The following is a 25,504-nucleotide window of genomic DNA, read 5'->3' as shown; positions in this document are numbered from 1 at the left end:
ATATTAAACTTTTTCACATATATTGAAACTTGATTTTTAAAATAATTGATCTGCGAGGGGCTTTACAAATGTACATTTATGTTTGTAAACTGACAACAACAGACAGCTAAAGACCGCACATGGGGCAATGTATCGTATTTTGACATTTAGCGGAAACCGGAAACACGTCACCGCGTGTGGCGCACTTTGGCGGGTTTGGAGAAACTTGGCGCGAGGAGAGCTAGCAGTAACGCAGACTGACGCGCTCTTGGACTATTTTGATTTTAACATTCAGACTCGAACCAAAACCCGTCATTAAATAAAACATGACGGTCAAACTGTCAGAGGGGGCAATAGAGGTAAGAATCACAACACGCTCCGTTACAGACACGTTATTTTAGCTAATTTAGCCTGCGGATTCCATCCTCTAAGTTAGTATCAAACTGGTTTTAATATGTTTATGGTATAATCGTTGATTATAACTATGTTAAAAGTTGTTAGCTTTCCCCTGTTTGCATGCTTTCACTGTATTTAGTTATTTAATGAAGTTGCAAGCCCGTATTTGTCAACACAATAGGACACGCATGTAAAGTTAAAGCCTGCGTTATCTTTGGACTCTTGTTTTATGTTGATCATATATTGTGAAGATATTTTGATTTATTAAACATGGGCTTTCCGTTGTGCATGATGTGTTCTTTGTTTTTAGTCCCTGACTAAAGGAACGGATGTCAGCAGCCCTGTTCTTCAAGTGGTGGTAAATGTCGACGTTTAAATGTTTAATAACCTCTTGGATGCATGCTATGGCACAACATTATAAGTGTTACATTTCGTAAAATTTGATGAGAACTAACATGAGAACACATTATCTAATTTTAAGTATACGGTATTACTCTGTTCAGATGTATTTGTATTGTGCTTTTTTAAAGTACACTTTAAAGCAGCTATACAGAAAAGCGCAGATAGTTTGTATACCCAATATATAGCTCCCTGCAACCCAGTAGTTTTTAACTTAAAATAGTGTTTTGTCTGTTATTTTGTTAATGGTTTGACTGTAGTTACCTTTCTTGCACAATAATGTTTTGCTAAAAACCCAGCTTGTTGTATGTCTTTAAGATGTCAAATGTTCTTTGCAGAATATTCGTAAACTTGATGGAGGCAATGGTTTGTCCCGCTTTCGTCTTATGATGAGTGACGGGCTTCACACAATGTCCTGTAAGTCTGAAATGGATTTTCAGTTATAGTAACATGGCTTATTTTGTGTCTTTCAATTAAAACTTTTTTCATTTAAATATCTACGCGCAACAGATGAGAATAATCTGTATTTTATGTGCACAGCAGTGCTTAGGTTAGAATAGTGGGATTTATTAGTATAATATTGTATCAAAACATATTTTGGTTAGGTTTACTTTCTGTATACATGTAATCAGTATAATCAATGTAAGCACAATTTTTTGCATTGTTTGTTTTGTCGTTTTGATGTATATTTTATCCAGCAAATGCAAGCTTCTGTGATGTGCAGTATATTTCACGGAGGCTGTTGACATTTGTGCTATCTTTCTCATATCTGATTTGTCTGGTTTTATTCCTACATGCAGCATTCATGCTCTCCACACAGCTGAATCCCATGGCTGAACAGGATCAGTTGGCTCCTAATTGTGTCTGTTTGATAAAACGGCATGTCACCAATGTTCTTAAGGACGGACGGTATGGGTTCATCTTTAGGTTTAGACCGTTGTCTCTGCCGCTATTGTATATTATAAATATATTTACTTTAATTACATTATCTTAACTGTTGATTTACTCGCTTTTGTTATGCGATTCTATATGGTTTTGTTTTGATGTGTAATATTAGGTGTTTGATTCTGATGCTTTTCACAGGCGTGTTGTGGTTATTCTAGACTTGGAGGTGGTCAAGACAGCTGAGGAAATGGGAGGAAAAATAGGAGACCCAAATCCTTATGTGGAGGGTGAGAGTGCATTAAAACAAATTAATTAAACAGTTTTTCATGTAACTGCATTTTATTTGGCTTTGTACTCGGCACAATGATAATATAGTCGGGTCTAATCTAACACCCGGTCTACCACAGACGCGAGTGTGGCGACGAAGGCATTAAGAACAAGCTTTTTGTCGTGCTGCATCCAATATTTTGTCACATCTTGCCTGTTGCATGCATGGTAGAACAGGTGTAATTTTTCAGATTGAATAACACCTTGAAAGCCTACATCAAGAATGAGACTTTAGCGTGTTATTGTTTTGGAAAGACTCCTGTTTGTCACTTGTATTTAGATATTCAGTGTGCTTCATGTTTCTGACATTTGTCTAAGTTTTGCAATTGTTCTCTGGTTTACAGGTCAGTCAAAGGCTCCACAAATTGCAGCTCCTGTGGTGCGACACATACAGCCTCAGAATGGAAGTGATGGTAAATTCATGGAAATCTTGGTTCAGTTCATAGTCTTGTTCACACCAAGAATGATAACTATAAAAATTAATTTAAGAGAATATCAGAGATTATTCCACAACTTTTATGAAAACAATATTGTTGGAATAAAATTCACTCTAAAAGTAGCTGATTAACGGTAAAACATTGATAAATTAAAAGTATTTTAAATTGAGTGTATAATAAAAATCGGAATAAGTTCTCGTATAGAAGGGGTAAATGGCTGGATTTACAAGATCCCACTTATTACAAGCATATTTTAGACACAAAGAAGTGATTTAAACGTTTATTACCTAATTTGTAAAAAACACAATCCTTCCAGGGCACAAAGTTCAAACAATGTAAACATACAATTTGATATATGTTCAAAAGCAAACAAACAGTGTTCTTGTGTATTTTTCAAGTGCCCTAAGGGCATAAAAACAAGTTTGGTAAAAATTCGAGATGGTCCTCTCACTGCAGAACACAATATCCAGGGGGCAAGGTTGGATCCAGATCCAATTCCTCCCACTTTATATACTTAGCCACAATTTGGAGAGTAAGTTGTAAACTGGTAAACTTTTGCGCTTATCAATGTCATCATTTAGTGTACGCCTGCAATTTATCATTGTGAAATATTTGTGAATCCAAACCCTTACCCTAAACCTAATAAAATGCGTCATTTAAAATACCCTTACCCTAAATCTAATACAATTCGTAATTAAAAATGTTAATAAATAAAGTTTGTCTTCAGCAAGCAGTGTTTCCACTAGGTTTATGACTTTAGGCGGGGGTCTCTATATTTTTTGCGGCGAAGGTCCCGACAATACTTTTTTAAATAAAAAATGTTAAATCAATCCAATGTTTTATCAGGCCATTTACTTTATATTCTGACGTGACAGAACACGACAAAAGAGTTTAGAAACGCATTAGAACCCATTATAATTTAAATAAATTCCACACTAGATGCGGCACGTCTGTCGGGTCCGGCGTAGACAAGGCGTAATACTGCAGTGTTTATTTTAAATAATTTATTTGAGCTATCACTTTTTTTTAATAGTGTGGCCTCATAATCTTTAACCAAAAACATTAACCTCCCCTTCACACTACATCTTTTATCTGCATAAAAGCGAGTGCTTGGATAGTACTTTATTGACTTCCGGTGATCCATTCAAGTCCCAACCTACTTTTTCCCTCTTTTATGCTGCTGAGAAGTATAATTCATCTGATTGTCCCCCTAACAGAGTGCACTGACAGATTTGCTCGAGCTCAAATTTGTTGTTTTAAATGTAGATTCGCGTCAATCACGCTCACAACGCGCTGTGACATTCTCTGTCTTCCCGGCGTGTCTACACCTCAGCGAAATGAAGCTTAGCAAAGCTGCATCAGCAGCCCCCCGTGCACTTTGGAAAGGAGGAGAAAACTGGGTTTCCTGCTTTCTTGTAGACGTTACGTAAAAATACGAATGTGAAATATGAATAAGTATAAACTTTGCCGGTTCTACTGTGTTTTTCGTTTTGTCATAATTTGTTCAATATTTAAGTTATTTTATTACCCGTTTAATTTTATGCATTAGATTTATATTATTTTAGTTTTTCTCCATTGTCAAAAATGCTGCAGGTTCGTGAAAATGTGATCATATGTGAATGCAGGTGCTGTTTTTGATCTTTTCGTTATGTTGCTGTTTGCATGTTTAAATAAACCTGTGAATTTTTATTTTAAGCTGTCACAGACCCTCGTCAACTGTAGCTGTGTCTCATTTCGAAGTCCGCGTCCTCCGGAGGACGTAGCCTTCGAAATGAGACACAGCATGTATTTTTATTTCATTCCAATGTAATATTAAAATCTTATCAGTTAACGGTTAATGTTCTGATAACTAGCGTTGGTTCTCGAATAGGAAAAATTAATCGAAATGAGCATCCCTATCATGAATATTAATGGCCAGACATAGTTGAGGACAGGATATATACTTTTCATTACCTGCCTTTAGATTCTAAAATTATAGTAAAGCGTCTTGTGAGATCACTGAAGTCGTGAAAACAGGATGCATCTCTCTTTGTGTATTCTTCAGCTGCAACTGAGAGGGTGTGCGGACAAAGAAAAACTGTTCTGATTGGCTGTGTTTTGTGATTGATTGTTGTGTCACTTCCCTTTCTGGCGTTCGGTGTGGACAGACAAATTGCTTATCGCAGGAATGTCTATGGCTGGTGGTGGAATTGAAACACAGCAGACAGAGGCTTTTGTTAAGATATTTGATGGTACTGCCAAATTATGATTTAAGTTAAGTTACAGGCCTGGCGCAGCTATTGCATAACCACATTTTATTGATATGTATCGCCTTTATGCATAATATTGGTGACAGGTCATACTCGCCACTTAACAGCTCACCTGTCCATGTTTCAGTCAATTTCTGCCTATATTTAATTTATTTGCCATGAAATAACACTATTGAGGATGAGATGAAAGGGGTTCATAACAAAACTGCAGAGCCAAATTTTACTTTGTCATACTTTTTACTCATTTTGACAAGCGTTTAAATTCTCAGATTTGCCAGCCTGTACTCCATTGACTGTGTGTTGTGATTGATTGTTGCATCACGCCCCTTTTTCGTGTACGGGATGGACAGACTAATTGCTTATGGCAGGAATCTCATCACATCGCCTTTGGTTAGGATGCGGTGTAAGGTTGTAAACATTCAATATTTTCAGGTGTCAGCTGCCGCGTATACAAGTGGTATCTATGGTAACAAATTTGAATACTAATCGCTGTCCAACGGTTTCCAAAGCTAGCAAGCAACATTTTGTTCAATGAAAAAACTAAATTAGCTCTTTGCAACATCTCTTGAAATATTTGCACGGTAAGACTAAGTGAAAGCAGATGTTAATATGAGAAACATGCTGCCAATAACTTAAACCACCTACCAAACATTGATCTGCAGCTCTAAAGTTATTTGATAACTATTAAATTGTTTAATTTAAAATGCTCAAACGAATGAGATGATTTGAGACATAATGCCAGAGAACCTGATTAAAGAAACCCGAAGCTTTGTGTTGTTTGTATTTACTATTGGTACTAGTTGCTTGTGCTTAGATTATCTTATTGTAGCTGAACTGAATGTGATGCTTTTAGACTGTGTGTTGTTGACAGGGATTGTAACTTCTTATCTCTCTCCTCTGCTTTGATAGGTTCAGCACAAAGAGGCCCTCCTCAAAGCTTTGTCAAGAAGCCCATGGCTGCCCCCAACACTCCTGGTGGAAGTTCGAAAGTAGTGCCCATTGCAAGCCTCAACCCTTACCAGTCAAAGTCAGTCTAGACATCTCATTTAAAAACACTAATTTCTCATTCTCCCTTTTGATTATATAATTAACGAGCATTTTTTTTCTCTCCAGATGGACTGTTAGAGTCCGCGTCACCAACAAGAGCAGCGTTCGCACTTGGAGTAACTCCAGGGGGGACGGCAAGCTCTTCTCAATGGAACTTGTGGACGAGAGCGTAAGCTTTGAAAGATAATTGATGGTGAAACAGATTGTAATGGTATTAATGTACAGTGAGATGTTATTGATGGTTTTTTGTTATAGGGAGAAATCAGAGCTACGGGATTTAATCAGGAAGTGGAAAAGTTCTACTCCCTCATTGAACAGGGAAAAGTAAGACAGTGTTTTCTCTCTGTGTGCTGTGGAAGTAAGGTGCAAAATGAATCAGAAGAAAATACATTACAGTGCTTTGATTGTAAAAAGTGATGTTTAGATCTATTCTGGTGTGTCAACGTTTCATATTTAACGGTACACATTTTTAACACAGGATTTACTTAACAAAGTCAATAATCACAAATTGTAGAAGAGCTTTTCACTTTGCTACTTCAAGTCATCAGTCACCTGATGTTTTTTTCCTTGTTGCTGTCCTCAGGTCTACTATATTTCCAAAGGCACCCTGAAGATTGCCAACAAGCAGTTCACGTCATTAAAGAATGACTACGAGATGACCCTCAACGGTGAAACGAGCATCATCCCTTGCGAGGACAGCGCAGATGTCCCTATGTTGCAGTGTGACTTTGTCTCCATCGCTGATCTGGAGTCCCGAGAGAAAGACAGCATCGTAGGTGAGTATCCCCCCGTGATTGCCATCATCAATAACCACCGTTTAAATAATTAACCGAGGCGGGGAGCGTATCGCGGAGGCGCAACAAATGCGTCGAGGCCCAGGAGGTTGTGGTAATAATAACGTTGATGATGAACACAATATTAATAACGCCTATGACAGTAATGGGCTGTGGCGCAGATTGACTTTGTGTCCCAGTCGGAATACAGGGTAGAAAATTCTGTCACTGGTTGAATGAAGTCAATAAGTATGCCTCTAATTATGGTAATGCCAGTCGGAGCACGGCGAGGTGCGGCCGTCGGATTTCTTATGCGAGATTTGAGTCGGGTGCTGGCAGTGATTTGCGGCACATTCCTAATGGCACCTAAATTATTTCATAACAGCATCTGATAGGAGAGGATTAAGATGGCGTGCTGCAATGAGGCATTGACGGGTGTTGTGGAATTACATTCTGGATAAGTGGCATTTTCATGCCGAACTTATTCATGTTGAAAGATCGCGGAAGTTGCTTCATTGTAAACCTGTGCACTGTTTGTTTATCTACAGATGTGATCGGAGTGTGTAAATCTGTGGAGGATGTGACTCGCATCACGACCAAGAACAGTCGTGAGGTTTCCAAGAGGAACATCCAACTGATTGACATGTCTAGCAGAGTCATCCAGCTCACCATGTGGGGTAATGATGTACGTAAGAGATCAAATTTACCACTTCTATTAATTAATCTGCATTTATATAATCCAGTGCCTAGTTTTTTGAATATTGGTAATACTTAAAACATTTTGTTTTATTATTTAAATGAATTGTTAAATTTGCCACTTGCAAAAAGAGTGCATTTTATTTAAGTCTTGAATAAACCGTCTTATTTGACAGAGGTAGTGATTTTTTTAGCTATATTAGCCTGCCCAAGCCTGCAGAGTCTGTGTGTGGACGACAGATGGCATTACTTGAGCAGTGTAATTTGAATTTATCTGCTTGGCACCCGCATCTAAATGCCGACATCCTGCAATAAACAGCTCTTCTACCATCTGATGAGCTCCAATCCTTGGAGAGAAACATGGGTTGTCTTCATTTATTATGATGTTGGTTGTGTTTGTATGTGTCCATAGTTCTTATCAAGGGAGATCTGTAACAAAACAATAAGTGCACAAATGTATCCCATGACATGAGGAATCTTTTACAATCACCCAAATTTGTGTTATGCTAAAAAACATAGGGCACTTTTACGATGAAAGTGTATGCCCAGCAGAAAATATGTCTTGGAGCAAGTGCTTGGAGCAAGGAGCAACTCTGTTCTTCCCTCTCTCTGCAGGCAGAGACATTTGATGGCACCGGGCAGCCCATTATGGCTATTAAGGGGGCAAGATTGTCTGACTTCGGTGGGCGTTCCCTCTCCACTCAATTCAGCAGCACAGTTATGATCAACCCTGAGTTACCGGAGGCATACAAACTGCGAGGCTGGTTAGTGGTTTTCCCTCTCCCCCTTTTAAGCTTTTATTCTCAAATTGTACAGTATTGGAATTGGAGCATAAAGGTGTAACCATGCCGGTGTTCAATGAAGACAAAACAAATGCTGTTTTTGCCTTGTTTTTATTTCTCTGCTCGTGAGAATTGGGACAGAGGAGCGGAGACACTGAAATACACACTCCAGAGCTCAGAGAGACTGAGCATGTTCATGCCTTTGATATCAAGATTAGCTCTATCTGCACTACTCTGCTGGGCTTAGCATTCAGGCTGATATAGGAATGCAAATGATGGCTAATCCTTGCCAAGAATCAGGTCCTTCGAGAATGGGAGTGTTTAGTCATGCAGGAAAGATGGGTGCTGAATGTCTTGTTGAGGGACAGTTTAGAAATAAACGCTTATAGAGCATACTCCGCACAGGTGGGCAGATAGTGTGATGAATGCCTGTTTCTGAAGAGCGGTTTTCCTGATCCTCCATTTACATGCATTTAGCAGATAATAAGAGTCATCTGGGACTTATTGTCTATGGCTGTTGATGGAATTGAAACACAGCAGACTGATGCTTTTGTCGAGATATTTGTTAGTACTGCCAAATTATGATTTGAGTTTTTAAAGTATCTCACAGACAGGCCTGGCGCAGCTATTGCATAAGTAACGTAGTGCCTATGCATAATATGGGGGTCATACTCTGCGGCTTCCTGCAGGTCACTCTTCATTTTTACTGACATGTTTCAGTCAAATTCTCCCCTCATTTAATTTATTCGCCTTGAAATAACACTATTGAGGATCATATGAAAGCGGTTCATAACAGCAACGCAGAGCAGAATTTACTTTGTCATACTTTTTGCTTATTTTGACAAGCGTTTAAAATCTCAGTTTCGCCAGCCAGTAGTCAACCAATTTCAGAGGGTAATTATTTTGGTTATCTAAAAGCTTTATCTGGATATTGAGGGCAGTGGAATGTGACTAAACATTGCTGTGTGATCGCTAACCCTTTGCTCTTGCACTGCTGGCAATCCATCAGCCTCAGAATACCATCTTTATACATTTGCTTCCTTTGGATAAGTTCATACTGATGTATTTGGTATTTTGCAGAATGGGACATTCTCATCCATTTTATCCATGTTTGTAAAACATCACTTTAACCATGACTGTCTGATGCCCGGTTTTCAGGTTTAATACCGTTTAGGCTTTCAAAAACTGATTTTTTTATTGTTTTTCTCTCATTATTAATTGACTTGTACCAACTGTCTGTAACTGTAACAAACTAGTCTGTACTAGTTAATTTTTCTTACATTTCGTACTTTTTTCTGCTGTTGTGACTTGTAAATGTCATCCAATAATTGACCAAAGATCTTTAAAGAAATATCTTCAGCTATTACTATTACGACATAGGGTTTTCTATAGGATGTTTTAGTATATTCTGTGGGATGTTAATGATGACTGTCAATAGTGTTAAGCATTTTATGGCGAGATCCACATTTCGCGTGTTTTCCATGAGCATATTACTTATTTTAAATGTATATACACAGCAGGTGCGCGTAAATAGGGCGTGACTCTGTTTGCGACGCTCATGCGGTGCAGCACGCACATTTTTCAAGGTGCGGCCGGCGCCGCATCGAGATGGAAATAGTTAAACTTTCCAGTGAACCGCGAGCGCACCGCGGGTAATTTGAAGAGAGAAAGAGGCGCATTTTCCATTTGGTTTTAGACGCAAAATGTGAATCGGGCCTAAAGCTTACGATTTGCTGATCCCGTCATAGGTAAGTTCAGGAAGTCAGTTTCCGGTCTCGCGTTGGTCCTCTTCTCACTTGGAGAGTCCCGAGATAATGAGCTTTTATATCATGGACTAGTGTGCAGAACATAGCCTGTCGGCCGACCTTCTGGAAGTCCAGGAGGCCAGTGTGAATTCAATACATGTCCATCAATTAGCAGAGCTGTAGAAGTGAGGGAGTTTTGACCCTGAAACCCTGATGAGGTCTGCTGCTGCTGGACTCCTGCCACTTGACATACTGTAGCAGCCCTCGGCCACTAACTACCGTCTCGGTTATAACTTTATTTTACAGCTTTCGAAGCTTTGCTGCCCATATTTAACAATAAAGACAACAGCACTGTTTTATTGACCCCAAGACATTCTATTAGATTTTTATGGCCATCTTTTACTGAACTCTTACTGTTACTTGTCATTTGCATTGTTTGTTGTTCATGTTTGCATAAATATAGCAATCATGATATAAATATATCATTCTTTTTACCCTTCTTAATAAATTTTACAAACCAGTTAAATCCTAATAAATTTATATCAGGTACCACCCTGCATTTATATTTTTTTATCTCTCTGAAAAAAGTCACAGTGGAAGCAGTTTTATTTGGACATAAATGAAGGTGTCCGTGTTTGATCTATTAAGCTTTAGGCCCAGTGGGATTTAACCTTGAAGTCTAGTCATTGTGGAGCTGAGCGTGTACTCCGCCATTTAATGTCAATCTCATTAATCATGTTGATGGAGCATCCTCAGTTCTCACGAGCTTCAGAGCGCAGAGTGTTCAGCACTGTTTATTGAGGTATCCCTTTTTGTGTATTTCAGCATTTTCAGGCAACGTGTTCATCGGTGTAACATATTTGATATGTTTGTTAAATGAAGTCTGAAGGGAAGAATTGCATTTTGTTGCTTGGGGGCATCAATTCGAGTATGAGAGCCACTGTAATATCATTGGGCTTAAGAATCAAATTATGATCAAGTTGTGTACATTTAATTCAGATGTTTATTTTTTTTACTTTTATTAACTGTGACATGCACTGCTTTGTGTATAATCGATGTTTTTCTGGTTTCATCCCGTCTTGTAAATAATATTACAGAATAGAAACTCCTTGTCGGCAGTAGGTTTGTAAAATCGTCCAAGCTTGGGTTATATTTGGACATCAGAGAATAACCATGTCTGATTTCATGATAAAGTGCTATTGCCACATTCTGCTACTTCCTAAACTGGCAATTACTTTTTCTTATATTCATGATATAGAGCGATACATAATTGCATCATGTAAAATTTGTGGCTTCGATCCCAGGGGATTGCACATAGATACAAATGAATAAGATAATGCAATGTAAGTCGCTTTGGAAGAAAGCATCTGCCAAATGCATAAATGTAAATGTAAAATGCGCAATTCAGTTTAACATTTTTATGCAATATTTACTTAATGTTTCGTCAATTGACAAGGGTGTTGGTAGACTTTATGACTGACACAATAAACAGCAATTCTGATAACCTGTCAGATGGGCAAAATTTTTGCGAATAATTTTTTCATACCCCACTATCATCTGATTTATCTGTATTTGTTACCTCTAATGAAGCTAAATAAACCGAAAACGTGCCTGTGTTATAATGCAATTCTTTATTGTGACCAATAGATGGCATCACAGATCCAGTGCCATTCACTGCAAAATGGGCTTCATACCCCCACCGTCAGTCACGCCTCTCTTCGGTTCTTCTCACCCTGCCGCTCTCGCGCAACGTCTGGCCCTCATTATCATTCTTTCTCATTCGCTGATGCACTCTTACTCATAGGTTGCCAATTACTCTTGACTGGCTCATCTTAACAGTCTTTACAGAGGCAATGGAAGCTCTCCTGCCTCCACCCCACCTGTCAGAGCCTTCCAACCAGCATGCGTTATTAACCTAAACACACACTCTTGAGTCTGTCTGTCTCTTGCACTCCTTGTATTTGCACTAGATATCGCCGTCAAACACAATTTGAGATGAGATTTAAACATTTGTGTGACTTAGATTGAAAGAGTTTGGTTGTGCGCTTGGACCTTGAAAAGTTACTTTTAGGACCTTTTGTTTTTTCACTGATAAAAGTAGCTTTCAGGTGTTATTTGTGGTTGTATTGAACGTAGAAATTGCAATTTTAAAAGTTCTGTCTCATTCATGCTAAATGCAAAATAGTTCTTGCACGTCACATTACCGATGTCAAAGTGGTTAAAAACATAACCACATATTTTATATATAAATTATATCACATTATTCTTAAAATGGAACTTGAAGCTATCGCATGTCCTTGTGATGGCTAATACCAAGGTGAAAAATGACAAATTATGACATACTGCTGTTATGCATTTTTGTACATGTGCTTAAACAAAGCCGGGGACATTTCGTGTTTGTTTTTCACTTTTTGCGCCTCATTCCTTCTGACATGACTGTACGTTCACGGGCCAATCTAGAATGTTTCCTCTTGTTGTCTGTTCTGCTCAGTTCAGCCACGGAGCGCTGAGCTCCAGCCTGTCACTCCATGCCTTTAAATCTCATGCCATTTCCAATTTGCTTTTCTGCTGTTCATACTGCCTACGATGGCATTGGCCTTCATTCATATGTTAGGCCAGTCAGCCATTTACATCAGGATTTGGCCATGTGTTGGACTGGTTTAATCCGTATTATATTATTATGACTCATCTGCAAGATTGACGATTTGTTTTTCTTTATTCCACCGTAGTATCAATTACTCAAAGACAATTTTTGACAATGTCTGGTTTTTGTGTCATGTGCCCGCTTTATATTTAAGCCTCTCGGAAATGCTGAGGGGAAAAATCTTTTTTTAATCAGGAGTAGGCTGATCCTTTTTTTAAAGCATGACTAGCTCTATGTTTAGGGAATTCTTATTGATAAACAGAGGAGCACAAAGGGGAGGTAAGAGTCCAGGCACCACGCTACGGAATTAAACTCATTTTTCAGATAGAAATAACTGACACGACCAAAGGAATCAGGCTTTGTGCTACTCCATAAATGTGGATATTTTCAATTAGTCATACTTCCAGAATGAGCCCTGAACCCTTGTATTTACCCAGCCACGCCTTCCTACCCCTTCTGCTCCAAGCCCTACGGTTGGTACATTTAGAACGCTGTATCGATTCTTCTGACACACTGCTTCAACCTGAGTGGGCTTTGTTTTTTTTCGCTCTCTCCACCTCCCTCTTCCTCCCGGTAGTGAGTGAAAATGGGTTTCTGATTTCACCGTTGCATCCCTGACCCCATCTCCCTTTACCGACGCTATACTGTTGATTCGTTTCAGAAGTAGCCCAAGTGCCCGTTGTGCTGTTTTCAGCATGAATCTCCATAGCAAGAGCCACTGGATGTTGCTTCTGTTTCTGTGGATCCGATTTGAGAAATCGGCTACTTGTCTGCCTGAAAATGAGCTGTTGCCTTTGTGTAAAAAATAACAGATGCCTAAAGTATTAATTAATTTTGAATGATTGCCAGCTTGAAAGGCTAAGTGGAGTTTGTTTGTGTATTTACAGGTATGATAAGGAAGGACATGCTATCGATGGTCAGTCTATGACTGAGATGAGGGGACCAGGCGGTGGTGGAAACACAAACTGGAAGACACTGTTGGAAGTCAAGAACGAAAACTTGGGCCACGGAGACAAGGTATGATTCCTGCATGGAAAGAGTTGAGAGATTTAAGGCTTCTCACTTCAGCCTTATGCTGGATGTGTATATATTAGGGATGTGCATCTCCATAGGGTGATGGGATACGCATGTCAATGCATAGCCAACGATACAATAAATTAAAGAGACGGATGAAGCACCTACCGATGCGATCCGATACGTTTCATACCTATTACAATGCAGCGCATGTCGATGCAAAATCAGCTGTCCAATGCAGAAAGAAATCACAAAGACCAAGGAGCCAGTTTTCAAGAGTTTTAATCTTTATTTGCTCGAGCAAGCAAAGTGAGGCACACCGAGTTAATCTGACTATGCCCAACGAATACATATCTGACTCCATCTTTTATACAGTACCACAAGTTGTTTTTCACATTGTTAACCAATCATGTTTCATCTGACATCACCTGCTACCAATCAGGTTTCACATGATATCACCTTTTTTATTAGTCCATCTTCTTTCTGAGTTGCCACAATTATATTTCATTCAGGTCCCCACCTGCCACAGTTATATGTCAGGCTCACTTTATTAGGATTTAATCGTTTAAGTTCCTCAAAGAAAATACTTTTAGTAGGCAGTTGTATGCAGTATATCATATTGTAATGTACTAAAACCTTTCTTACTTATACATCTCCTTTTTAGCAGGCTGATGTGTATCATATTATCTTTTACTAGAACCTTTCTTCTTGACTTTGTGCAAGAAATTATAGTAATGCACAGACTACTGTCTACTTTTGTGTTGTAAAACATGTACTTGAAACATACTTGAACCAACTAATGTCTACAAAGTGTATGTGCTTTATGTGTGATGCTATGAAGGAGTTTTGTAATGGTTAACTTAAATGCCTCCTGACTTCTAACGTCTTGATGTGGTGGAGGTATTGGAAGCCCTCGTTCTTTGTAACGCTAAATAGGTTTACAAATAAAAAAGGCATCAGTTGTTGCATTGGAACAAGCAGAGCTGTTTGCCAGCGGGGAGTGAAAAAAGTTTTAATTGTTTGCTAACTCTGCGTCATGCTGGTGTGAGCAGAGCTGCCTACAGCTAATCTTACAGCTAAATGATACTGTACATCTACGCTGCCTTGAAAATCTATCAGACATTGGTCACTCATGAGACAGGGACTAAAGCAAACGTTGTATTTGGATGTGCCTTAATGCCTTTCTGCCTTGGAATGCACTCTCTGAAGCCAGCACTAAGCTGTTGGACGCAGTCTGTGTGTGACTGTCAGGACAGGCCACGGTCTCTGTAGTGATGTGATACGTCATATTCACGTAGCGGCAGTGATGACAGAACGTGCTTGCGAAACAGTTCAGAGAAATCAACCTACATATTGATTTACACCGATGCAAATATGTTAGAAACCATGCATCGAAATGAAAATGGCAACTTGTATCTGATAAACAACTTTTTAAATCAATGCATCGCATCATTACCTTGTATGCCGATGCACAAGTACAAATCAATGAATCTTCCCATCCCTAGTATACATTGTGCCAACCATATTAACAGGTTGAGCGCAAAAGCAGGTAGAGATTTAAAGCCGAGCCTATTTTTGCATGGGCTCAGCAGAAAGTATGTAGTGAGTGCAATGCAAAGCCGCTTCTCAAAGAATCTTTTGCAATTTGGCTCGAATAAAGCAACATGAAATAATGCTGCAAATAGCTTTTGAAAAATTTGGAGAGTGTCATTTAGCTATACGGTTACACGGCTCCGTGTTCATTAATCAGCCATAATGCACTTCCCATCTTTCCTATGTGTGTGCTTAAGCATTAGTTTCATTCAGCACAAAGATGGAGAAGAGAGATTAGCAGGACTCCATTTACTGAGGCCAATAATTAAAAGATTGAACTATAGATTGTACTATAAAATGCAAAATCAATCTGTCATAAATCATAAATGTGGAGGCATTTTCTATTGAAAAGCCACCCAGACAAGCATTTAATAAACCTCTTGTTTTCCCAAAGATGTTTTTTTATGTGTTTATAATACACAAACATATCTACTACAAGTTTGATTCATATCACCTTGTTGCCCTGTTGGACGTGAGACTTCCTGAGAAAAGCTAGGTTGCTGCTGGGTATGGTGTTCGTGAGACCAGCCACCGTGTGTTCTGTGTGGGTCCTAATGCCCCAGGATAGTGATGGGGACACTATACGGCAAAAAGCACCGTCCTTCGGATGAGACATTAAACCGACTGACTCCCTGTGGTCATTAAAGACCCCATGGCACTTCTCGTAAAGAGTAAGGGTGTAACCCAGGTGTCCAGGCCAGATTCCCTCCACTGGTCACATTTTCAATCATGACCTCCTAATAATCCCCTCCCTCTGAATTGGCTCTATATATCTTTCCACCTATGTACCGTTGTACTGTGGCTGCTGTCGCATCATCCAGGTGGATGCTGCACAATGGTGGCGGTTGAGGAGAGACCCCCCTCAAATGATTATTGTGTATTGGATTGCACCCAATGCATTTTATAAAGCGCTATATAAATGCCTTATTCATTCATTGGGTATCATTTGACACTGTCTACACCTCACGTGAGCAGTGCGATAGCAAAAACAAAATGAAACCGAACAAGGCATTTGCTCTTCGCGCCGCATAATTTCTGTTTATAGTGTTGTATTAATCTCCAACTAATAGAGTAATCGTTTTTAAAACCTGTCCAAAACTTGAAATGACCATCCCTAGCATATGATGATAGTTCCTGTATAAGGGCAACTGTTCTGTTTTCGGGTTCTAATTTTCATAGCCGAGATCAAAAGTTAAGCATAACAGAGAGAGTTAGGCTCGCCCTGTCATCACTGCCACCACGTGAATATGACGTATCACAACACTACGCAGACCGAGGCGTGTCCTGACAGTCACACACAGACTTCGTCCGACATAACAGTTTTTATTTATGCGTGAGGGATGGGAAATGGGATCTGTGTTGGGATGGCAATATCAAAGAGGCGATGTCTATAGAAGAGTGAAAAATGATGAGTTTATCAGGTGCAGCAGAATGATGAAGAGTGAGCGCAGAACGAAACTTCACAATATCAGAAGAGAGAATGAAAAATGGGAGAGCCATTTTCACATAAGTTAGGCATCAATTATTAAAGCAGAAAGAAAACCGGACTGTTTTCTCGGCGTTGTAAATCTTTGAAGTATGTTTGCCAGAAGGCATGATTTAGCACAGAGACATGCATGACACTGCTGCTGAATGTTAAATCATCACTCACAAGGTATAACGGCCACGTAGAATGACTGATGCATGTATTCATGTGGTATTGTGTGGATGCTTAAATCAACAACAGATCCATGTCAAAGAAACAGAATAAGCATTTAAAATGACAGGTAGCATTAAATTGAGCTACTGGAAAACGAATGGGACTTCTAGGCCCTGGTGTTGTCTATTTTTATTGTTCTGTCATTATTGAGTGTTCCCTTCCGCAAACTCTGTTCTTTTTCCTGCGGTTTTGAGAGGGTTTTAAATGAATTATTTATATTCACACTGGTGCACAGCCTTCCCTAATACCTGGCCCCTAAAGGCCCACTGGCCCCGACATCTCTCTGTGATGAGAAGCACTCGTGCTGTCACCCGGGTCTCATCCCGTCAGATCTGTTAGGATACGAGTTGAAGCCGCTAAAAGCACACTGTCCATTGCCTGTAATTAACGGCGCTCCTAGCAAAAAAGTTTGTCCCAGTTTCCTATCCCACTGTGCCACAGTCGCGTAATGAAATGAAGCACTTTCAGTTCGTTCCCTGATATCCTATGCTGTGTTAGAATAAGTACAGTTGTCAACCCTAATGACAGGCAATAGGAAACGAAAAATCTGTTCATCATCCTCTGTCAGGACCCATTTATCTTTGGAGCAAATGTGACAATAATTGCATAGGTATTTACGGGATTAATTATTGTATTTCAGAGAAGCGAGACGCGTTGAGGGATTTTGGCGCTAAGTGAAACGACAGTAATTCACAGGGATATTTCACTTATTGAATAGCTCGCCTTTTTCTCTCTGCTCTATGCCATTGTCGTTCAGTTACACAGAGGCTTTTTATTTATTTGAAGCGACACGGAATATCAATTCCACCCCTTCCAGAAGTTAATTGGGGTCGGATTCTCAAAGCGTAATAACTGAGTGGTCAGCAGTAAACCTGTTAAGAGAGAAATCAATTACAGTAGTAACACGTTTTCACCATTTATTTTTGTTTTCGTTGCTCATTTCCTTAGAAAATGTGGGGTTAAGACTTTGCCAGAGGCACCGTGTAGATTGCGGTCTAAAGAGAGATGAAATCACGACCGGCTTGATTCTCAGTCCCGGAAAAGTCAGGGTGTTCGATTTCTTTAGCATTTCATTAACGAGTCAATTTTACAGCATAAATATGAATCAAGACCTCATTTTCCAAGGTAGAGTTTCTTAAGCCCATTGTAGGTCATTGCAAAGACCAATCTCATCTGGGAACGCTCATCAGCGCTGTCTGGAAAGTAAACATTGATGTCGTGTGTGTGTAGGAGAAGCTCAGTTTAATGTGTTTCCTAGAGCGCTTGTGAAGAGTAGCTGTCAGAACAGTGTCATGCTCATGTCCAGCCACTGACCCTTTTTCCACCCTGTAATCTGTCGTCTTCTGTGTCTCTCTCTCGTCTGTCTTTCTGTCTGTGATGCGTGTACAACAGTAAGGTGCCCTTTACTGACTCTTTAAAACTTTTACTTTCTCCTTTTTTCTCTTGACCCCAAAAGCACAATTTTCTGCGCATTTTAAAGCCTGAACATCCCATGAATGGGGTGCCAACTGAAGATGGGTTTTTATTTTAATTTTTTGAAACCCTGTTAATAAAATCTAGGACAGATTATATAGCATTGGAAAATGTTTTTTTATGCATTTGGCAGGCTTTAATTGCAATATCCTATACATTTATACTTATAGATCTGGGATCGAACCCACAACCTTGCTTTGTTAATGCAATGCTCTTACCACTGAGCTACAGGAAAGCTATTATTAAATTTAACACGAGGGGAATAAAGAAATAGTGTTGCGTACCAAGTACTCGAAATTAGTGGTTTAACCTTAATTCTTTTCATTGTATGACATACTAATATAATTTTATTTAAGATATTAATTTGACCCAAGTAAACATGGAAAACCTTGGGATTTGTTTCTGTCATTCTAATCTAAATCATGCGGCACCAAGTATACTGAATTCATTAAAAGTGTCAACTGCGTAAAATAGTTCATAATATGTTAGCGTTTCCCTTTTCGTTTGCAGCTTCAGTGGCTTTGTGTTTCTGTCCTATTGTGTCTTCTGAATACATTTAGCTCAGGCCCTTTGACCTCCCCTCCAGGTGCTTCACGGCTGCGGTTTCCCTTCGGCATCCAGCCCTGCACTGAAGTCCTTTATGTTTATGCATGTTCTATACTTTGCATATCCCATTTTAAAACGAATACGGGCAGTTTTTTTCTGCATTTCATTTTTGGCCCAATTTTCGAAGCAGACGGTTCTATAATTTTTATTTGTTCAAGTTCAATGTTTTATGTTGTGTAAGGTCTGTATTTAAAACTTTATAAAAGAGAAAGTGCATTCAGCCTTTACATTTATTCTGTATGTGCATTCCTTGGGAATCGGACCTGTGACCTTGGGGTTGTTAGTGTGGAAAAAAAGCATAATAGAACAGCTAAAGCTTACCCTAGATTCGTTTAATGCATCACCTTTTTGTTCTACAGGCTCTTTCAACTTTCATACAATGTTTAAAAGGGCATTGAGGTAATACTGTATAACTTAAATCAGTTTTCTGGTTATTTATTCATCTGTCCTCTGTTGTCAGGCTGATTATTTCTCCTGCGTGGGCACCATAGTCTACATTCGTAAAGAGAACTGCTTGTATCAGGCCTGCCCCAGTAAAGATTGCAACAAGAAGGTGGTGGACCAGCAGAATGGAATGTACCGCTGTGAGAAATGTGACAAAGAATCCCCTGACTTCAAATATCGCCTCATGCTCTCGGTAAGACTCTCTGTCTTGTATGTTAAGCCTCTTTTTAAATACAAGTCAGTATTCATTGGCTGTCTTTTGCCGTTTGAAAGTATATACCTTTTTGAGCCACACGAATCACCAGATAAAATGTCAACACCATTTTTACACGTTTTTGTAACAGGTTATCAAAGGAACAAGTTCACAATGCTTCTCGCTGGTTATGGTTAATGTTGCTATGTCTCTTGTCTTTTCTTATTAATATGGGATTGGACAAATTATTTGAACTTGTGCTTTGTTGTCAATAAATATCTGTAAATCCCTTCTTATACCAAAATAGTAATTTCTGAAACTAATGACTGAAATATTTTGTTTCTATTGCTGTTCTTGTGCTCTGAAATTCATTGCTCATTTGAGGCCACTTTATTTCTGTTTCGCTGTTAATCAGCTCAGTCTGTGTTTGTTAATTGCTTTTTTTGCATTTAATGCTGCCCGTCGTTTCTAGAATGGGCCAGGAATGGACAAATTAAGCTTTATTACCTTCCTCCTGCTGGTCTGCAGCCAAAAAGGATTTAAAAATAGCAGCTTTACAATATTATAGCTCATTTAGACATCCCGTGTTGAAATGAGACGATTTCTCGATTGCTTGTTACTCCTCCTGTCTACCCTCGGTGCATTGCTGTCCTACCTTGACTGTTTGACTCAGATGTGCATGACCTGGCTCACTTTTCCCATCCACACTGCCAAAACGGCCTATTCAGCTTAGCCTATATTTATTGGAAGGGTCTTATAAAGAATCATCAGGCATGAAGTGTGAATGAAGCGTTTTTGTTTGTTTGTGTTATTGCTAATAGCCCTCTAATTCTCTGCCAGGCCAACATTGCTGATTTTGGAGACAACCAATGGGTGATGTGCTTTCAAGACAGCGCCGAAACCATTCTAGGCCAAAACGCAGCTTATCTCGGCCAACTCAAGGACTCTGTAAGTTTTACTCTTGCTCTCATTCTATTTTTCTACGCTTTCCCTTCATGCGATACATGAAAGCGTGGCCTCGAGGGTTGGCCGGCGTAGTACAAAGACACTCCGAGAAGCAGCATATTGTGTCTGAATTTGGAATCTTCGTTTTTATGACAAAGGCTTTCAAACCCAAGGATTTTAACAAGGTTTCCTCTGAATGGTTGATCAAGTCTCTATTGGAACAATCACTGATAGACAAACATAATGTCCATTTACATGACATTGTTTTGAACGTTGTAGTAATTCTGTCTCGCTCTATTGTCTTTGCTTGCAGAACGAGGCAGCGTTTGATGAGGTCTTCCAGCATGCAAACTTTAATACTTTTCTCTTCCGGAACAGAGTCAAGCTGGAGACATATAACGTAAGTTCTCCACTGCTGCTCAATCTGAATTTCTCATATCAAGATTAAACTGTAAGTTGTGTGCAAACACACAAACTCGGGTTTGTATGAATAATAAAATAAATGTTTTAACATTTAAAACATAAAAATGTTATATTGTTTTGAATTTTAGTTTTGGAAGAATTAAAAATGTTTTGAGCTCCAGCGCTCCGAAAGCAGCTTTCAGTTGGAAACACTGATGTGTTTTTCAAACACTTTTCTTTTTAATTTGCAAAACGAAATGCTTGCTTAATTGCTTACACGGAAAGAGAGAAGGAAAACACCCTTTTTTGAACGCTAAACTGAATCAACTTTTTTTGCTAAACAAAGTGTACATGGTGCCATGTGTTGTGCACATTTTGATGTGATTGAGAATTATGGAAATTGATGCACTGTCTGTTTATTACGGTTGCTGGTGATGAAAATTGGTCCTCGCCGTGAGAAACACAGACGCACTTTAACGGTGAATGTTCCCTTTCTCATACACACCTGCTCATAGGCCTGTCACGATAGCAACTTTTTGTTTACTGAAATAATTGCGATTGACAATAATATTGACATTTTATAAATATTTTATGGCACTGATTAAATAATGATAATACAAAATTTCAAGTACACCATTTTAAAGAATTAAAACCTTTAGTAGGATCTTTGGACATTAAAATTGGAATGTAAACTGGAGTGTAAATAAAATTAATGAAACTAGTTCCAGTCCTTCATTATAATTGGTTGGTTTAAGCTACAGGCCGTTATGATAAAGTTTATGGCAAGCAAAGCCCTTGATATGTGAACTCTGGAGAGGACAGAACGGTTGTATGTCATAATGTGAACTTAAAATACACTTGCCCAATTGAGCAATGAAAATCATTGTCTCTTTATCTGGAACGACTTTTTGAATGATGTTTCATTTGTGAATTCCCCTTCAAAGGAACAAAAACGCTGTTTGAAATTCGTCTAAGGTGTATTCATACTTTTGACATGGCAAACTTAACTGTCTGTAAGAGCTCCAAATGCGGCTTTTGTTTTAATCAGTTGTGTTTTAAGCATATTTAAAAGAAGAGTGTCTTGTTCACGCTCTCCATTGTTTTCATATTGTAGTGGGAGGCTTGCGGCTTTGACACCAAGCAGACTAGTCCTACTGCAGTATTCTGAAATGGCTTTTTCATCAGGAAAATACAATATAACTCCTCAAGTCTTTTTACCTGCTGCTGTCTGCCCCGTGTGAGGGCAGCGCTAAAAGAGATAATAATATTGTATATAATATTTCACACGTTCTTGTGTGAAATAATTCTTTAAGCAATTTTTACTTTTTAACTTTGGGTAAAAAGCAGAGCTGCTCATCACTGTCCTTTTTTACACAGCCGTCCAATCACAGTGGAGAAGAGGCGGGACAAACACTACATTGACTAACCGTCATACACAACAGTCGAGAAGTTATTATTAATGGTTACTGCTTTTTCATATTAAGTAATATTGTTCGAAATAAGGTACTAGTAACAAGTATGCTAACTGTTGTGGAGATTCTAAATCACAGCATCCACGCATCTCTAGAATAACGCTCAGTGCCTCCAAAGCGTTCTCACCAGCTGGTCGTTTTCAGAAAAGCACCAGGTATCATTATTTTAGCTGGCTAAAAACGCTTTTGTGGACTCAGTTTGATTGGTTGATTTATTGGTAAGCATGTAGCCGATTAGTCTATTTTGCATTTATGCCATTCAATGTAGCCAAACCAGAGAATGAAGTCCAGAGGATTCCAGCATTACGAGATACGTAATTTTTACTTAGCTGTAATTCATAGGCGGGGATAATGCTAATTGTGAATGAGCCTGCATGCGCGCCCTGTTTACGAGTGATTGGAACTCGTGAACATACACACACTTTACTACGAAATCTGATGTTTACAAAGTATTTGTAAATCCTTAGGATAGTTTTAGGCTAGGTCTGTTTTACGTGCAAATTACTCTGAGTTTACTCATATATTTACAAATTTTTCATGAATGACGCTCATATATTGCATCACCAAAAACTACCGACATCAAGTTTATATATCGCGCGTTAAGTCAATAAATTGACTATTGCAACAGGCCTACCTGCTCATAAACCCAACTTGAGAAGACCCAGTGCTACTTTCCTCTCCCGTTGCCTCTGCACCCAATTATTAGAGTTCACATTCATATGTTACTTATCAAAATACCAATGAACTTAAATTTGACTTCGTTTCATATTAGCCTACATATAATTTTATAGCCTTAGATTAGCTATTTTATTTCTGTAATCTGGTTAGCCTTATAGCAGAGCTGCAGTTGGTCTGCGTAATGCAATTTATTATTCTGCAGGGAAATTAGTATTCATCTGAAATGCTGTATCAGTATCTGAATTCCCAGCCATGGCATTGCTGGATATTGTTGTATCACATGTACAGAGAATGTAATGAGAACATAAGAGACGGTAAGCTTTCTGAAGGTCAAATCAGATGTTTTAAAGATGTATGATTGATAGTGTGATCTTTCATAAATTGGCGAGTGTCTGATTGGATGTATTGCTGGTGAGGTCGACATGAAAATGAAAGTGTTTGTCAAGATTTGCTGCAGTAGAGTTTGTGATTGACTAACCACATTGCTAGCTCAGGTTTTAAGAATATTTGTTCTTGAACATAATTAAGAAATACCAGAACAGCACAATCTTCTGAGTCCTGTGCATATAGTTTAAGTTTCATGTTTTTGGAGTGGAAGAGGGAGAGCGAGAGATCTCATCACAGCTTATTAATGTTCTGTATATATGGCAGATTCACATATTTAAGCCAGCAGTTTGTCTGTCAGTGGGAGTCAATAATTTGCACTGTGTCTCTGAGGGAGTATCGCATAGAAACACATTTATTTTCCTTTGAAAACACGAATGCCAACATTTGCGACTTAAATAGGTTTGTAACTAAGCTAAACTATAGGTTAAACTAATGGACTTAGAAGTTTCACAGGTTTTATTAGTACAAGGGTTCTCAAATCTGGCCCGAGAGATCCATTTTTCTGCTCTGAACAAGCATTTCAGCGTGTTTACGAACATATGCGTTCAACTTGCTGCAGCGCTGCGCAAATCTATCGGCATATGACATCAAAGAACCGCGCAAGCTATATATGCTTCTGAATCAGTCTTGTAGTACTTTTACGCAATACATCAAGCAAGTTAAGCAGCCGTGCTGCAGTTGAACGCATTTGTTCCTAAAGATGCTGATTAGATTGTTCAGTTGTGTTGGTGCTTAACTTGACAGGAAAATAGATCTCCTGTGCTAGACTTGAGAACCCCTATTAGAAGATACTCATCACTTTTCCAAAATATTTGATTTTGGTTTATTATACGTACTTATTGTTTGTACAGCTCTTTGAAGGCTCGAACCTGAAACTTGGGTTTCTTTTCTCCCAAGATCATCTTCTGCTTTCGTTTGCTTTCTGGCATCTTACTGTGCTTGTGATCGATTTACGCTTAAAAACAGCAACTGTTTATAATCAAGCAGAAGACACTTGCTCTCTTGAGGCCATAGAAGTGTATTTGCATGGAGGTGAGTTCAGGGTTTGTAATCATTTCCGTTTTGTCTCCATAGGATGAATCTCGCATTAAAGTAACGGTGGTGGAGGCAAAGCCAGTGGACCACAGAGAATACAGCAAGAGGTTGATCATCAACATAAGAAAGGCAGCCGCACAGTAGAAGTAACTGCTTCAGTCACGAGGAACAAAACTTGTACCAGTGTGGCACTTCTTGTTTGTTTCAGTATCCTGTACATACTAATTGTGCCGCCTCTTTAAATTGAGTTTTTTGTTTTTCTTGGTGGACTCTGTACTTTCCCCCAATTTGTATTATTTTGGCCATTTATATCTAGTTTTATATAAAAAAAACTGCAGAATTCATATAGCTCATGCTGCTTCCCCCGGTGTTGGCACTGATTGGAAGGACCAATATTGAAGTATTGTTTAGAAATTGCTAACATATTTTGTGATAAAGTCAAGGAGGGATTTTAGAGTGTTTGGAGAACTGCACATCAGTGTACACTCACACACTTTATCTTATGTTCTTAGCTTGGCTAGAGAAAAACACAGCCCCATCCTCTGTTAGAATGCCTGAAATGGACCTGCAGAACCTTGATAAGCTCACACACACTCTCACTTGAGCCAAAAGTACTTACCACAGACACACACCATATTTATATATGTGCACGGTATTTCTCTGCTGTTTCTGTTAGGAAAGTAATAAAGCTGTTTGTGTACTGAAGTACGTTTGTGTGGCTGTTTGATGCTTTTGAACTCTATATGCAAGGGTGGTTGGGAGCCTAAAGCTGACAGAGAAAGGTTTTACTGCACTTATACTAATGCAAGTATTAACATAAGCACCATATCACTTATGACCTATCTCAAATAACAAGCAGGTCCAGAAAATTAAGAAATTATTAGCTTGGAAATGGTCCAAATTTATTGTTTAGAGCAATTTTGAATGGATGTTATGGTGTTGGCTACTTATATTACATTGTAATCAGCAGAATTATGCAACCAGCTGTTCAGTAAAACTGATCATTGATTGTAAAATTCATATCTTGTGTTTGTCAATGTCAACAATTTTTGTATTACTACAATTTTACTAAAGGGAATGTGTTCATTTGAGGTGATTGCTTGGGTAAAAATATTTATTTGAGGTGCCACAAAGGTATTGACCATAATCATAATATAAAAAAAAAAAAGATTGACCATGTCATGTTAATCCCACACGTATTGTA

At 38.8% G+C, this 25,504-nt stretch overlaps 1 protein-coding gene across 1 annotated transcript; it reads left to right on the top strand.

Moving 5' to 3' along the window:
* Positions 1-176: 176 nt before the first annotated feature.
* On the top strand, positions 177-25,008 carry rpa1 (replication protein A1). The gene is made up of 17 exons (XM_056757634.1): positions 177-338; positions 686-733; positions 1,113-1,191; positions 1,575-1,683; positions 1,858-1,946; positions 2,331-2,399; positions 5,582-5,699; positions 5,786-5,888; positions 5,975-6,043; positions 6,303-6,495; positions 7,041-7,177; positions 7,804-7,952; positions 13,247-13,376; positions 19,205-19,381; positions 20,222-20,329; positions 20,640-20,726; positions 24,340-25,008. Exons 1-17 carry the CDS (start codon positions 306-308, stop codon positions 24,442-24,444), a joined length of 1,803 nt encoding a protein of 600 aa, XP_056613612.1. The 5' UTR covers positions 177-305; the 3' UTR covers positions 24,445-25,008.
* The last annotated feature ends 496 nt before the right edge of the window (positions 25,009-25,504 follow it).

The sequence above is a fragment of the Triplophysa dalaica genome, chromosome 9 (assembly GCF_015846415.1).
Source record: "Triplophysa dalaica isolate WHDGS20190420 chromosome 9, ASM1584641v1, whole genome shotgun sequence".
NCBI classification, from domain to species: Eukaryota; Metazoa; Chordata; class Actinopteri; order Cypriniformes; family Nemacheilidae; genus Triplophysa; species Triplophysa dalaica.
Note: the sequence above shows the minus strand (reverse complement) of the source record. Positions and strands in the feature narration are given on the sequence as shown.